Raw genomic sequence first — 13832 nt, forward strand, 5'->3', positions numbered from 1 at the left:
AGACTCATTAACCAATCAGAAGTGAAACCATTGCAGTGCCCTTTCCTGTAAATGTGCTTGCATGCTGATGAGAAGAACCCAGGAGGAGGAGATGAGGAGGAGGAGGAGGAGGGTGCTGTCTAAAACGAAACCTTCTCTCTGCTTTCCTGTAAATGGCTGATGTTTTGTAAATGGCTGAGGTGGTGGTGATGGTGGTTGTGTGTTTTTTTACACAGAGGAATATGTTTAGGAATACACTTGACCTCCTCATACTCCTAATCATGTGTGTGGTCTGATACTGTGGGGGCCAGTTTGACGGCGAATTTTGCTGACAGTGCATGTATACTGTGGCCAGAGACAAGTCACAAAGAGGGCTGAGTCAGGCGAAGATAATTAAAAGATAGATCAGAGTTTAACACTGGTTAATTAATAAAAGATAGATAAATAGATATATACAGTAGATCAGAATTCAACACTGGTTAATTAATAAAAAATAGATAGATATATAGATCAGAATTTAACACTGTTTGCATGTGATTGGTTTACTGTATTTCACTTAACCAGAGAGGTCTTGCACATTTCAGAGTCTCTGCCTTGACATAACTTCCCGCTACAGTATATCAGCTGCCAAATGCCTAACGCCCTTTGTGTTTCACTCAACCTTACTGTATCTGCGTGAGAAAGAGACACATAGACAGATAGACAGGCAGGGGAATTTGGACAATCACCTTAAACATTCTCAGCTTCTGACTTTTTATGAGAATCAGCTGAGCGCTTCATGTCAGGCATTCCTGTTTCTGCGTGTCATTCTTAAAGCATGTAGAGAATGTGATTGGTATTGCGTCACCATGTGTAGACAAGGCAGTGAGTCATCATAATAAAACAGTGAGTTATCATATTACATGTAAATGAAACCTCGACTAGTACAACATGCCTGTATGCTACTGAGACCCTGAATTTCCCCTTGGGGATCAATAAAGTATCTATCTACATGCTGTCTTTAAAAGATTACTGTAACATTGGCGTCAGCTATAAAAAGGTGGTATAAAAACACCCCAAATGTTTTAGTTTTAATTTAAAAAATGCAGAAAACCTGTTCACTCATAGGCCGCCATGGTTATGTAGGTCTCAATGCTTTAGAAGCATTAATAAAAACTAAAACATTTGGGGTGTTTTTATACCACCTTTTTAATAGCTGACGCCAACATCTCATTAGGCCAACATGTCGTAGACTACTAGTCGGGGTTCCTTTTAAGGGAGCGTGCCTATGTTCCCTAACCCAATGGTTTTCAAAGTGGGGGCCGCGAAGGGGTGCCAGGGGGGCCTCAGCAACTTGGAAGGAAAAAAAAAACAACAAATAAATACATTTGAAAAATGTTAAATATACCTATTACTATGAGGGTTGTTATACAATGCCATTATAATAATTTTCCATGATAATGACTGGGAATAATAGTAGAGTGATAGCTCTCACATAGCAGAACCTAGAGGTATTTGGGGGGCCTTGTCGTTGAAAAGTTTGGGAACCCCTGCCCTAACCCATCCACCAACACAGGCCTAATCCCTAACCCCAACCCCCCAACCCTAACCTTATTATTTAATATGTATAACTTTTTATTTAAGATAGGTACCTCACTTTTCTTTTTGGTGTGGTCAGATCTGATCGGCCAGTGCACCCCCAATCATCCACAAACCTCATGTTCCCCTAACCTAACCTTATACATGTGGGAACATTGGGCTATAGGGCTGACCCCCCTTTTAAGGCAGTAAGTTATCATCTCTGTTTCCCTCAAATTGACACCACTCTGACTCACTCAGACACAAAAATTAATGTGAGCTGTCTGGTCAAATAATCACACATTAGAATCTCTAATCCTCGAGTTTTACCTGGCCTGCACTTGGCCTGGCATTTAGCCTATGTAGCCTAAAGTGTAGCCTACAATAAGGTAATCCCAGGTTACATTAACCTATGTATCTAGAATAATTATAGAACAAACATAGCAGATGCCAAATATTCAAGGAGCTCTAATCTAGTCTTGATTATTATTGAATCAACTAGCATCCTGATTTGTTCTCAGTCTCACACTTCCCCACTGACATTTAAATGATCCAAATGACACTTCCGGAAATCATGGGCAAGTGTCTGACGTTCGGTATTTGAGGGTGTTTGAGGTCATGCTTGTGTACATCCTATCCGGCAGATGGCGCTGACGGGTTAAAGAACGTGTGTTCTTTTTTTCCCGGGATTGGTGGTGGGGTTTGACATCACTTTGGCGCCGAATTGCGCAGCGCGGGTAATGTGTTTATGAAAACACGAAGAGTATTGTAACGTTAAGTTATACGATACACCGACCTATCGCCCGGTTGAAACTTTCCAAAACTCGAATCATGCAGCGGAGTATTGCGTGAGTACGCTCGTATACTGTTGATCGCATTCTTAATGGTATAACGTTATTCAAGGACTCCAATGTTCATGGGCACAAGGACCTAAATAGTCCGCAAACTTGCAAGCTGCATCTAGTATGCTAACCTATGTGTGGTGTCAAGAGCTAATGTATCAGTATGGGTCGAGTTAATAACTTAGGATCATAAATAATATGAGTAATTTTGTATTACGCACTTCTGTATTTTGCACTTGTTTCCAGATCTCAAGAATACATGCAAACTTCCTGATTGAGGCATGTAACGTTATGCTATCTACGTTAGCCACGATAAACATGGCTAATTACCACCGTTTTCGGCATAAAGTTACTTTGTTGATGATTCGGTAACATTAAATTTAGCTAGTGTTAACTAATGTCAACAATAAATATCCTATCTCTAATACTGATAGACCGAACCAGACTGCGTAATCACCCAGCGCAGGAACAATTCGGGGTATAACGCTAGTGTAAGTAAACCGTAAGGTGGAGGGTAGAACAACTCGGGGTATAACGCTAGTGTAAGTAAACCATAAGGTTATGACTCTCGGGGTATAACGCTAGTGTAAGTAAACCATAAGGTTATGACTCTCGGGGTATAACGCTAGTGTAAGTAAACCATAAGGTTATGACTCTCGTAGTTGTCGTGACACTTCTGACATACTCTCACTATTCTCTTCCTTTTCCTAGGTCTTTCTTCCAGCCAATGAAAGGCAAGGAGAAGAATGACGGACAGGTGAAGGTGAAATCAGAGTGAGTTTGAGACTTCTTTGTCCCACCTCTGCGTACAGTGTTGATTTGGGGGCCTCCAACCACCGCCACCAGTAATATTAAATATTGTCAATGCTTAATCATTCACATCGCCACCAGTAATATTAAATATTGTCAATGCTTAATCATTCACATCGCCACCAGTAATATTAAATATTGTCAATGCTTAATCATTCACATCACCACCAGTAATATTAAATATTGTCAATGCTTAATCATTCACATCGCCAGTAATATTAAATATTGTCAAAGCTTAATCATTCACATCACCACCAGTAATATTAAATATTGTCAATGCTTAATCATTCCCATTGCTGACGATACAGATCTGGAAAAACCCTGTTGCCACTGCACGTTTTGCTGATGTCATCCTACGGTTGCCGAGTGACTTTGGAATGAGTTGATGGTCATATTCAAATTTGCAGTGGTCTCTTAATTTTGAATTTGACCGTCAACTCATTCCAATTTCACTCAGCAACCATAAGATGACATCAAAAAAATGTGCAGTGGTCTCTTAATTTTTTCTCATCAACAATATAACTCTTGATGTAATGGGGAGGTGTGGGGTCTTGATTAATTTTTGGGGGCCCTATGTGTGTAGTGCGCGTATAGGGCGGTCCGGCTCTTATTGGTCACATTATGCTGTTACTGACCACTTCCAATTTAAGGACTCTGCTCTGTGGGCTGTGCTGTGGACTTCACTAGAGCAACAGGGATGTTGGAAGTGTTTTGTGAGGGGGGGTGCGGATCATAACAGGGTGAGGGGGGGTGCGGATCATAACAGGGTGAGGGGGGGTGCGGATCATAACAGGGTGAGGGGGGGTGCGGATCATAACAGGGTGAGGGGGGGTGCGGATCATAACAGGGTGGGTTCAGGGGGTATCACACCCGGGGAAATCTTAACATTCTGGCTGTTATTACCGTTATTATTGTTATTACTGTTATTATTGTTATTACCATTATTATTGTTATTACTGTTATTATTGTTATTACTGTTATTATTGTTATTACCATTATTATTGTTATTACTGTTATTATTGTTATTACCATTATTATTGTTATTACTGTTATTACCATTATTACTGTTATTACCATTATTATTGTTATTACTGTTATTACCATTATTATTGCTATTACTGTTATTACCATTATTACTGTTATTACCATTATTATTGTTATTACTGTTATTACCATTATTATTGTTATTACTGTTATTACCATTATTATTGTTATTACTGTTATTACCAATGTTACCATTTTAACACAGTTTGGGAGAAATTAGCACAGTGTGGTTATGATGCTAACCAGCTTTAAGCACAATTTAGTACAACCTGGAAAAGCATTGTGTGGTGGTTAGGGATGTAATGGTATGAAAATGTAACCTCACAGTTATAGTGACCAAAATTATCACGGTATTTCTAAAAGTGTGTTCAATATGTTCAGAAAGCACTGATAGGCCTACACAAGCTGAAATAGTTTCAAAAAGTGTCCCGTTCACTTTTTTCTTCATGTTTAATTGGCTATGTGCTTATAGCTTAACTTACCCTACCATAACTTGGAGATTGCTATTTCTGTTATTTGGATGCAATGAGTGAGACCAAAGTAAGTGTTCAAAATAAAACTTTAGGCTACTGTATTCTCCTGATAACGTGAGTGGAATGGATTTAATGTGGACGTGAACATAAAAAGACGCAGAGTGGCTACATAATGCAGTGCACATTTTGCGGTGAAAAAGTTCCGCCTTTTAAAATCAGGTGTAGCCTAATCTTATGGTGTAGCCTAATCTGAATCACAGTTAAAACCATCAATTAGACAACAGAATCAGTAGGGTACCAGTTTTGTTCCATTGTACCAGGCCTACTGTATGTCAAAAGCAGGCTTGGATGAAGCTGGGAAGGATTAAACACACGGTTTCCACACCACGGTAATCAACAGTGATAATCATGATGTTTGAAATGAAAACGATAATTATTATTGTCAACATTTTTATCGCGGTTTACCATTATACCGGTAATCGTTACATCCCTAGTGGTGGTCAATGTTGATATTGTGGTGGGCCGCTACAAACAAGTCAATGTATGGGAAACACTGCGCTGTCATTTGCTATGCTACTTACCGCTGTTAGACCTACAACTAGTCTGTTTGCTATGCTACTTACCGCTGTTAGACCTACAACTAGTCTGTTTGCTATGCTACTTACCGCTGTTAGATCTACAACTAGTCTGTTTGCTATGCTACTTACCGCTGTTAGATCTACAACTAGTCTGTTTGCTATGCTACTTACCGCTGTTAGACCTACAACTAGTCTGTTTGCTATGCTACTTACCGCTGTTAGACCTACAACTAGTCTGTTTGCTATGCTACTTACCGCTGTTTAGGGCTGTAACGATATACGATTCGAAACCGAAATCGCGACATTCATATCCACGATACTGTGTCGCGGTGTGAAAAGGCAGAATCGTGACACACCCTTTCTAGTGTTTCACGCAGTGCTTTGCAGCTTAGGCGGCGGCAAAAGCAACCCACAACTCCCGCTTTACTTATCGATAGCCTACGTTGTCCAAAAACAAATAAATAAATAAATAATAATTTCATACCTCTCCTTGCTTTCATTGTAGACTATGTGTGCAACTTTACCAAACAGTATAGAAGTAAAGCCCCTCTCCTTGCCCCGCTCTCTCCCTCTCTCCTCTCCTCCTCTCCTCTCCTCCTCTCCTCTCCTCCCCTCTCCTTGCCCCGCTCTCTCTCACGCTCCCTCCCTCTCCTGCTCAATGAACACGCGCGACTTAAATAAAACATTCACAATCGTGAAAGCAAGGACGCATAGACGACTAGCTAAATTACTATTAAATCCGCTTAGCATCATTAGCATGCTGCACATATTTGTTTAAAACTCTTGCATTGAAGTTGACTGATCATCTCAATACCAACGTTTCCCAAAAGGGCCTGTCCCAATGGAGAATAAGTATTACCTTGAAACTTAAACACACATGGGGAAACTGAACAGTCCAATCAGTAGACTATGATAGGATAAGCTAGCCAACTATGCTACTTTGTTTACAATATTTCCAGGATTCAACCAGACAGCTGAATTAAAGAGGTAGAGTTGTAATAAAAAATAGTAGGTCTAGGCTATGGGCTATAGGCTAATCTGCATAAAGTGTGCTGCCATAAATATCAGTCATTCAGAAAAATATTTTTATATCAGGATATAAAATAATAGATATATTATATTGTAATCCTCTGGTGTTGTAATCTAAAGGAGGCTATTAAAATGTTATTTAATAAAATGTCTAGCCCCCCCCCCCCCCCCCCCCAAAAAAAAAAAAAAGACAACTAGTCTGTTTGCTATGATACTTACTGTACCGCTGTTAGACCACACACACAAACACGCACGCACGCACACACAAACACACACACACACACACACACAGTGAGTGAACAGAACACGGTTGTTGTTTCTGTGGCCAGTGTGTAACACACACACACACACACACACACACACACACACACACACACTAAGTGAATAGAACACTAATGTTGTCTCTGGTCAGGTCTGTGAAGAGCCCACTCAAGCTGCAGAACGGCAACCAGGAAGTGGACTCTCCGGTGAAGAAGCTGAGCAAGCGCAGCCGGCAAATCCTGGACAGCGATGATGAAGAGCAGACGGCCAATCAGGTCAAAGGAGACGCCAGAGACAAGCCCACCAAGGAGCAGGCAGCCAATCAGGTCAAAGGAGACGCTGGAGACAAACCCACCAATGAGCATGTGAGTCCCACCCCCTTAATCAGTCCTGGGGCCTTTCTAATGAAGTCTGTGTGGAACCTGCCTATATGTGTTAATACACTGTAATAGTTTGTTTTTAGAGTGTGTGTGTGTGTGTGTGTGTGTGTGTGTGTGTGTTTCAGTTAGCATAGGTTTGATGCTCATTCAGTTAGCATAGGTTTGATGCTCATTGAGCTCAATGCAAATCAAACCAGCTAATAGGCTAACTGAAATAAATTGTGAAACAATGCAAAACCTCACAGTAAGCACAACATTATCCCCAAGTATCCAATATTTCATCAATCCTACTCCTGCTTAGATTTTTTTAAGTAGGCTATTTGTTGGCCTACTTAAAAAATTTCATAAGCCGCACGACTGATGGAATTTTGCAAAATCAATGGTTTATGGTCGGGAGATTACAGTAGTTGTGTGTGTGTAGTGTGTGTGTGTGTGTAGTGTGTGTGAGTGTGTGTAGTGTGTGTGTGTGTATGTGTGTGTAAAGTATGTTTTATTCCCCCCCCCCATGTTGTAGGAGTCTGCTCCTGAAGCCACGCCCACCTCTCTGTCGCCAAAGACGCCTGTTTCCCCGGCAACGCCTATGACCCCAGTGACCCCAGCTGCGTTGGTTGCCTCGGCAACCCCAGTCACCCCCTCCTCCGAGTCCCCCTCTGGGGTTCCCAAGCGCAGGACAGGTACGTGCCGTCACCAGGGACCACAGAACCAGAGGACAGCCTCTTAGAACCTCTTAGTTCCTTACAGAACCTTAAGGCCTCTCCTTAGAACCTGTTCCTTACAGAGCCTCAGGCCCTTCTTTTGAACATGTTCCGTAGAGAACCTCAGGCCCCTCCATAGAACACGTTCCGTTCAGAACCTCATCCATGCAGGTCTAATAGGATGTTCTATTTTTGTTGCAGTGGCTGGTGATGCCATGGTTTGATGACTGACTCAAAATGTTGATCTCTCTCTCTCTCTCTCTCTCTCTCTCTCTCTCTCTCTCTCTCTCTCTCGTTCTCTTTGCATTCTGTTTGTGTTTCAGCGAGGAAGCAGTTCCCCAAGAGGAAGTTGGAGAACCGCAGTGATGGAGAGACAGAGAAGGAGGAGAAAGAAGGAGGGGAGGAGGAGAAGGAGGGAGGACGGGAGAGCAAGAGAGCCAGGACGGAGCAGTCCCAGGAGCGCCTAGGTGTGTGTGTGTGTGTGCTCGTAGGAGTGTGTGTGTGTCCTCTTAGGAGTGTGTGTGTGCTCGTAGGAGTGTGTGTGTGTCCTCTTAGGAGTGTGTGTGTGTCCTCTTAGGAGTGTGTGTGTGTGAGTGCGTGCACTCGTGTGTGCATGCATGCGACCGAGTGTGTGTGTGTGTGTGTGTGTGTGTGTGTGTGTGTGTGTGTGTGTGCGCTCATAGGAGTGTGTGTGCCCGCATGCGACTGAGTGTGTGTGTGCGCTCGTAGGAGGGTGTGTGTGTGTGTGCGCTCGTAGGAGGGTGTGTGTGTGTGTGTGTGCATGCATGCGACCAAACATTCCTACTCTTGTTCATCCCTCTTTCCATGCAGACAAAGAGGAGGAGCAGATGGAGGTGGAGAATGGAGATGGACAGATCACAGAAGACAAGGAGGGAGGAGAGAAGCCCACAGCAGAGGTGAAGAAAGAGAGGGAGGAAGAGGAGGAGGGAATGAAAGAAGAGAAGAATGATGAAAGCCCTGCAGGAAGGATGAAGGGAGGAGAGAAAGCAGAGGAGAAGAAGAAGAGCTCAAAGAGTCCTGAGACGGAGGAGAGGATGAAGGGAGGAGAGAAAGCGGAGGAGAAGAGAAGTGGAGAGAGTCCCAGAGCTGTGAAGAAGGGAGATACGGAGGAGAAGAAGGAGGAGAGGAAGGAGAAGGAGGGGCCAGTGAAGAAGACGGCGGCGTTCAGCAGCTTCTTCAGTAAGTAAGCTCTCCGCACGCACACACACTCCGTACGCACACACACACACTCCGCACGCACACACACTCCACACGCACGCTCCGTACGCACACACACACACTCCACACGCACACACACACACTCCGTACGCACGCACACGCACACACTCCACACGCGCACACACACACTCCGTACGCACACACACTCACACACTCCACACGCACGCACACACACACTCCACACGCACACACACACTCCACACGCACGCATACGCACGCACACACACACTCCGCACGCACACGCACGCACACACTCCACACGCGCACACACACACACACTCCACACACACACACACACACACACTCCGTACGCGCACACACACACGCACTCCACACGCGCACACACACACACGCACACTCCACACGCACGCATACGCACGCACACACACACTCCACACGCACGCACACACACACTCCACGCACGCACGCACACACTCCACACGCACGCACGCACGCACACACTCCGCACGCACACTCCACATGCACGCACACTCCACACGCACGCACACACTCCGCACGCACACACTCCGCACGCACACACTCCACACGCACACGCACGCACACACACACTCCGCACACGCACGCACACACACACTCCACACGCACGCATACGCACGCACACACACACTCCACACGCACGCACGCACACTCCACACGCACGCACACACTCCGCACGCACGCACGCACGCACACACACACTCCACACGCACGCACACACACACACTCCACACGCACGCATACGCACGCACACACACACTCCACACGCACGCACACACACACTCCACACGCACGCACACACACACTCCACACGCACGCACGCACACACTCCACGCACGCACGCACACACTCCGCACGCACCACACGCACTCCACACGCACACACGCACTCCACACGCACGCGCACTCCACACGCACTCCGCACACGCACGCACTCCACGTGCACGCACACACATGCGCGCATGCACGCATGCACTCCGCACACGCTAGTGCTGCCGCGATTAGTCGACCTAATCGACCATGAAAATTAGTCGACGGCAATTTTTTTAGTCGAAGAGTCGTTTTACTATTGACCGCCTATTTATTTTGGTCTCAAACGGCTCACTGTAATGTTATATTAATTAACTCTATGTATTAACTCTTGAAACGTACAATGACTTTCTTTGGATGTCAAACAGGCTAAGACTTTGGCAGTCATGTTTTAAACCCCGCTATGCACTGCACTCAAACTGTACGCCAGCAGCAAAGCTGCGTGCCTGCCTGCTTTCAGCCCAATTCATTATTAGGCAGAGCTAAGTGGGGGGAGCTAAGCTAGTAGGTTACGCTAGTCCAGACTCTGACTAATATAGTATTGTGGAAATTGAAATAAATGAAGTGAAGAGTGTCTCACGTTGACAACGCAACGGCGTGTCATTACTGTAATTCATTCATACCAAAAAACGTTACAACGAACATGCCGCCGCCCATGATATCAACAATCAAGGTGCACGTCATTTCCCATGGTCAATAAGTCACGAGGCATATTTTTTTAGAGTTCAAGCCAACTGATGAAGATCATGATAAAGATGAAGACATGCTGATGCAAAGTCCTCAACTCCTGTCGCCTTTCAAAGTCCAGCGTTTCTCAAACTATGGGCCGCGCGGACCAGCACCGGCCGTAACGTGGACACAGCTGGTCCAGAGCCGCGGAGTGAAATTATTCCCGGGGCTTCATCTGATAATTTGCTGCGCAATTGATCAAGGAACCGCGGACCGACAGAAAAAGAGAACAAACGTTTCTGCAATCAGTAGGAAATACTTGCTAATTTGGTGTCATCAAACATAGAGGCATACAATTAAATGGTGGTGAGCGTTCATTCAATGCGCGAGAGAAACTGAAACCACTTGATAACGTTGGTAGCAAAGCTCCAATTCAACCTATTGGAAGGCTATTATGAAACTACATTTAATAGAACAATGTGGATTTATGCAACTTCCATAAAAACAGAGCACATACTATAATACACTATCTAGAGTATTGTATAGTCAAATTTGAATAACGTGGCCAAAAGCTTGTGGCATAATTAAATATGTCAATATTCTTTCCATTTGCCTACCAGTGTATGATGTTTGCATGAGGGAAACATCCCAAAACAATGGCACCCATATAATTGCTGTTGTTTTGATAAGTATTTATCATGCAACCATGCAAGCAATGAAACTATTGTAATTATATTTTACATTAGTAAAGCAGTCCTCTGATGTGCATGTTTTCACAAAGTGTTTGTGAACAATGTTAGCACTTTAAACACTGGCTGCTTTGAAGTGCATGTATAACAATATAGCATGACAATAATAATTGTGATGTGATATAAGGATAATTTGATGGGGGGTGGGTTCATGTAGGTGGGCCCTATGACCCCAAGTATGCCATGACCGGGCCTCAGGTCAAAGAAGTTGTCTATGTCCATGGCAACACTGGCATACAAATAAAGTCTATCAAAGGTCTGACATTAGATCTGAAGGTAGCATTTTAAATGGGTGTTTTTTTTAATACATAATGTTTTTGAACAGTTTACTTACAGTAATACAGCTTCTAACAAAAGTGATATATATATATATATATATTATATTATGTTTTCCCTTTAGTTGAGTTCAAAATAAAACGGACACAACAAAATAACAAACACTTGGTTTTTAAAAAAAATTAGTAGTTTAGATTAGTCGACTAATCGAAAGATTAGTCGTTAAAATTAGTCGTTAGTGGCAGCACACGCACATGCACACGCACACACTTAGGCTCACTCTGCGCAACACGCACTCACTCACACACGCACACATACACTCCACACACACTCAGGCTCACTCTGTGAATCTCTCACACACACAGCACATGCCCACACACTGCAGACTTCCTCCCTCTCTCTCTCTCTCTCTCTCTCTCTCTCTCTCTCTCTCTCTCTCTCTCTCTCTCTCTCTCTCTCTCTCTCTCTCTCTCTCTCTCTCTCTCTCTCTCTCTCTCTCTCTCTCTCTTTTCTCAGTCCTTTTCTCCCTGTTCTCTCTCAGAGTCCAACTCAAAGTGCCTTTATTGTGTCCAACACAGCAACAGAAATAACCAGTCTGTGCAAAATGTCATACACATCTCCTGTGTGTGTGTGTGTGTCGTAGCTCCCAAGAAGGCTGCAGTGAAGCTGGAGAAGGTGGAGCAGACTGAGGAAGAGAAGAAGCCCCTCCCCTCTGAGGAGAAGGACCGCCACAGGTAGTGTGTGTGTGTGTGGAGAGAGAAGCCTGCCCCCTCTGAGGAGAAGGACAGCCACAGGTAGTGTGTGTGTGTGTGTGTGTGTGTGTGTGGAGAGAAGCCTGCCCCCTCTGAGGAGAAGGACAGCCGTATCCATATCCGTTGATAAGACCGACTCTGATTCGCTAACACATCTACAGAGTGTCTTCAACTAGGCTAGCCTAAGCAACGTCACATCTACAGTGTCTTCACTTCAACTAGGCTAGCCTAAGCAACGTCACTGCTACAGTGTCTTCAACTAGGCTAGCCTAAGCAACGTCACATCTACAGTGTCTTCAACTAGGCTAGCCTAAGCAACGTCACTGCTACAGTGTCTTCACTTCAACTAGGCTAGCCTAAGCAACGTCACTGCTACAGTGTCTTCAACTAGGCTAGCCTAAGCAACGTCACTGCTACAGTGTCTTCACTTCAACTAGGCTAGCCTAAGCAACGTCACTGCTACAGTGTCAGCAAAGTAGTTGGCGAGTAGTGAAATGCAGAATGGGCTAATGACTTGTGTGTGATGTTAACGTGTGTGTTGCAGTATCCTGAATTAAGTCATGTATTTCATAGTCACATCTATTTCGGGCAGAAATGCGTGTGCACAAGGCTTCACGACACCAATCTTGCTTCAGCAGCGAGATCACAACACATGATTGGCACGATGTATTCACAACACACCACATGATTGGCTCACTGTATTCACAACACACCACATGATTGGCTCAATGTATTAACATGTCAACATTTTGACGCGGAAGGGATGGGATATGTGTAGACAACTGCCATATTGGTGTTCAAAACTAGCTCCATGCATTTCTATGGAGGATTTTTTGAGTGCTGTGTCTCCTCATTAGAAAGTCTCTGGCTCCGCCTCCTTCTACATTGCCCTTCCAGTGCGAGTCCCATCACTCTGGTGCATGTCTGAAAGTTTACTTGGGAGGCAGCGTAATATTGCCCCTGTCAGTGTTGGCAGGGAGCGTAATATTGCCCCTGTCAGTGTTGGCAGGGAGCGTAATATTGCCCCTGTCAGTGTTGATGTGAAACTCACTTCTCACAATATGTTTTAGTAGCCTCCATATGAAAGGTGATCCAGACCCCCGTTTAAACAGAACTGATTCATGAAGTAAATAGAGTGTGGTCACTCACGATTGGGATTCCTTTCCAACACTTGCATTGTGACGTCACAATAGCTAACTTTGAAATCATTGGTCCGCCTAATCAGTTACATTATTCAGGGATTCATGACATTACCTCCTACTTCGCCTAAACTTTACAAACTGACACTAAACAGCATCCTCAGTCAGGAAACAATGTATGTAGGTCTACCCTTGCTGTAAATAAATGTACACATTCTTCCGACTGCATTCTTTTCGAAACTATAGCGCCATCCCCTCTCGTCGCTGATTGGGCAGGTAATCTGCCGTGTGTGTGTATGTGTGTGTGTGTGTGTGTGTGTGTATAAGTGTGTGTGTGTTGGCTTCAGAACTCATGAGCTCTTTCTCCCCTTCTCTCAGTGCTAAAGGGGCGGAATCCGTGGACCAGACCCAATACGATCCATCCAGAGCTCACTACCACCCCATAGACCACGCCTGCTGGGGGCGGGGCCAGAAGTAAGTCACATCCACTCACTAGCAAATAACTCTCCTAGCTAACAGCTACATAACATTTAGCTAACAGCTACATAATATTT

The 13832-nt window shown here is 44.4% G+C and overlaps 1 protein-coding gene across 1 annotated transcript in view; it reads left to right on the forward strand.

Moving 5' to 3' along the window:
• The first annotated feature begins 2227 nt into the window (after nt 1-2227).
• lig1 (ligase I, DNA, ATP-dependent) overlaps nt 2228-13832 on the forward strand; it is a 27118-nt gene continuing 15513 nt past the window's right edge. Inside the window, exons 1-8 of the mRNA XM_042072994.1 lie at nt 2228-2384; nt 3090-3152; nt 6725-6938; nt 7468-7627; nt 7972-8115; nt 8480-8848; nt 12031-12121; nt 13657-13752. Of these exons, the coding sequence (XP_041928928.1) occupies nt 2368-2384; nt 3090-3152; nt 6725-6938; nt 7468-7627; nt 7972-8115; nt 8480-8848; nt 12031-12121; nt 13657-13752 (1154 nt within the window). The 5' untranslated portion in view covers nt 2228-2367. The remainder of the gene's footprint in view (nt 2385-3089; nt 3153-6724; nt 6939-7467; nt 7628-7971; nt 8116-8479; nt 8849-12030; nt 12122-13656; nt 13753-13832) is intronic.

This window comes from Alosa sapidissima, chromosome 19, assembly GCF_018492685.1.
Source record: "Alosa sapidissima isolate fAloSap1 chromosome 19, fAloSap1.pri, whole genome shotgun sequence".
Classification (NCBI taxonomy): Eukaryota; Metazoa; Chordata; class Actinopteri; order Clupeiformes; family Clupeidae; genus Alosa; species Alosa sapidissima.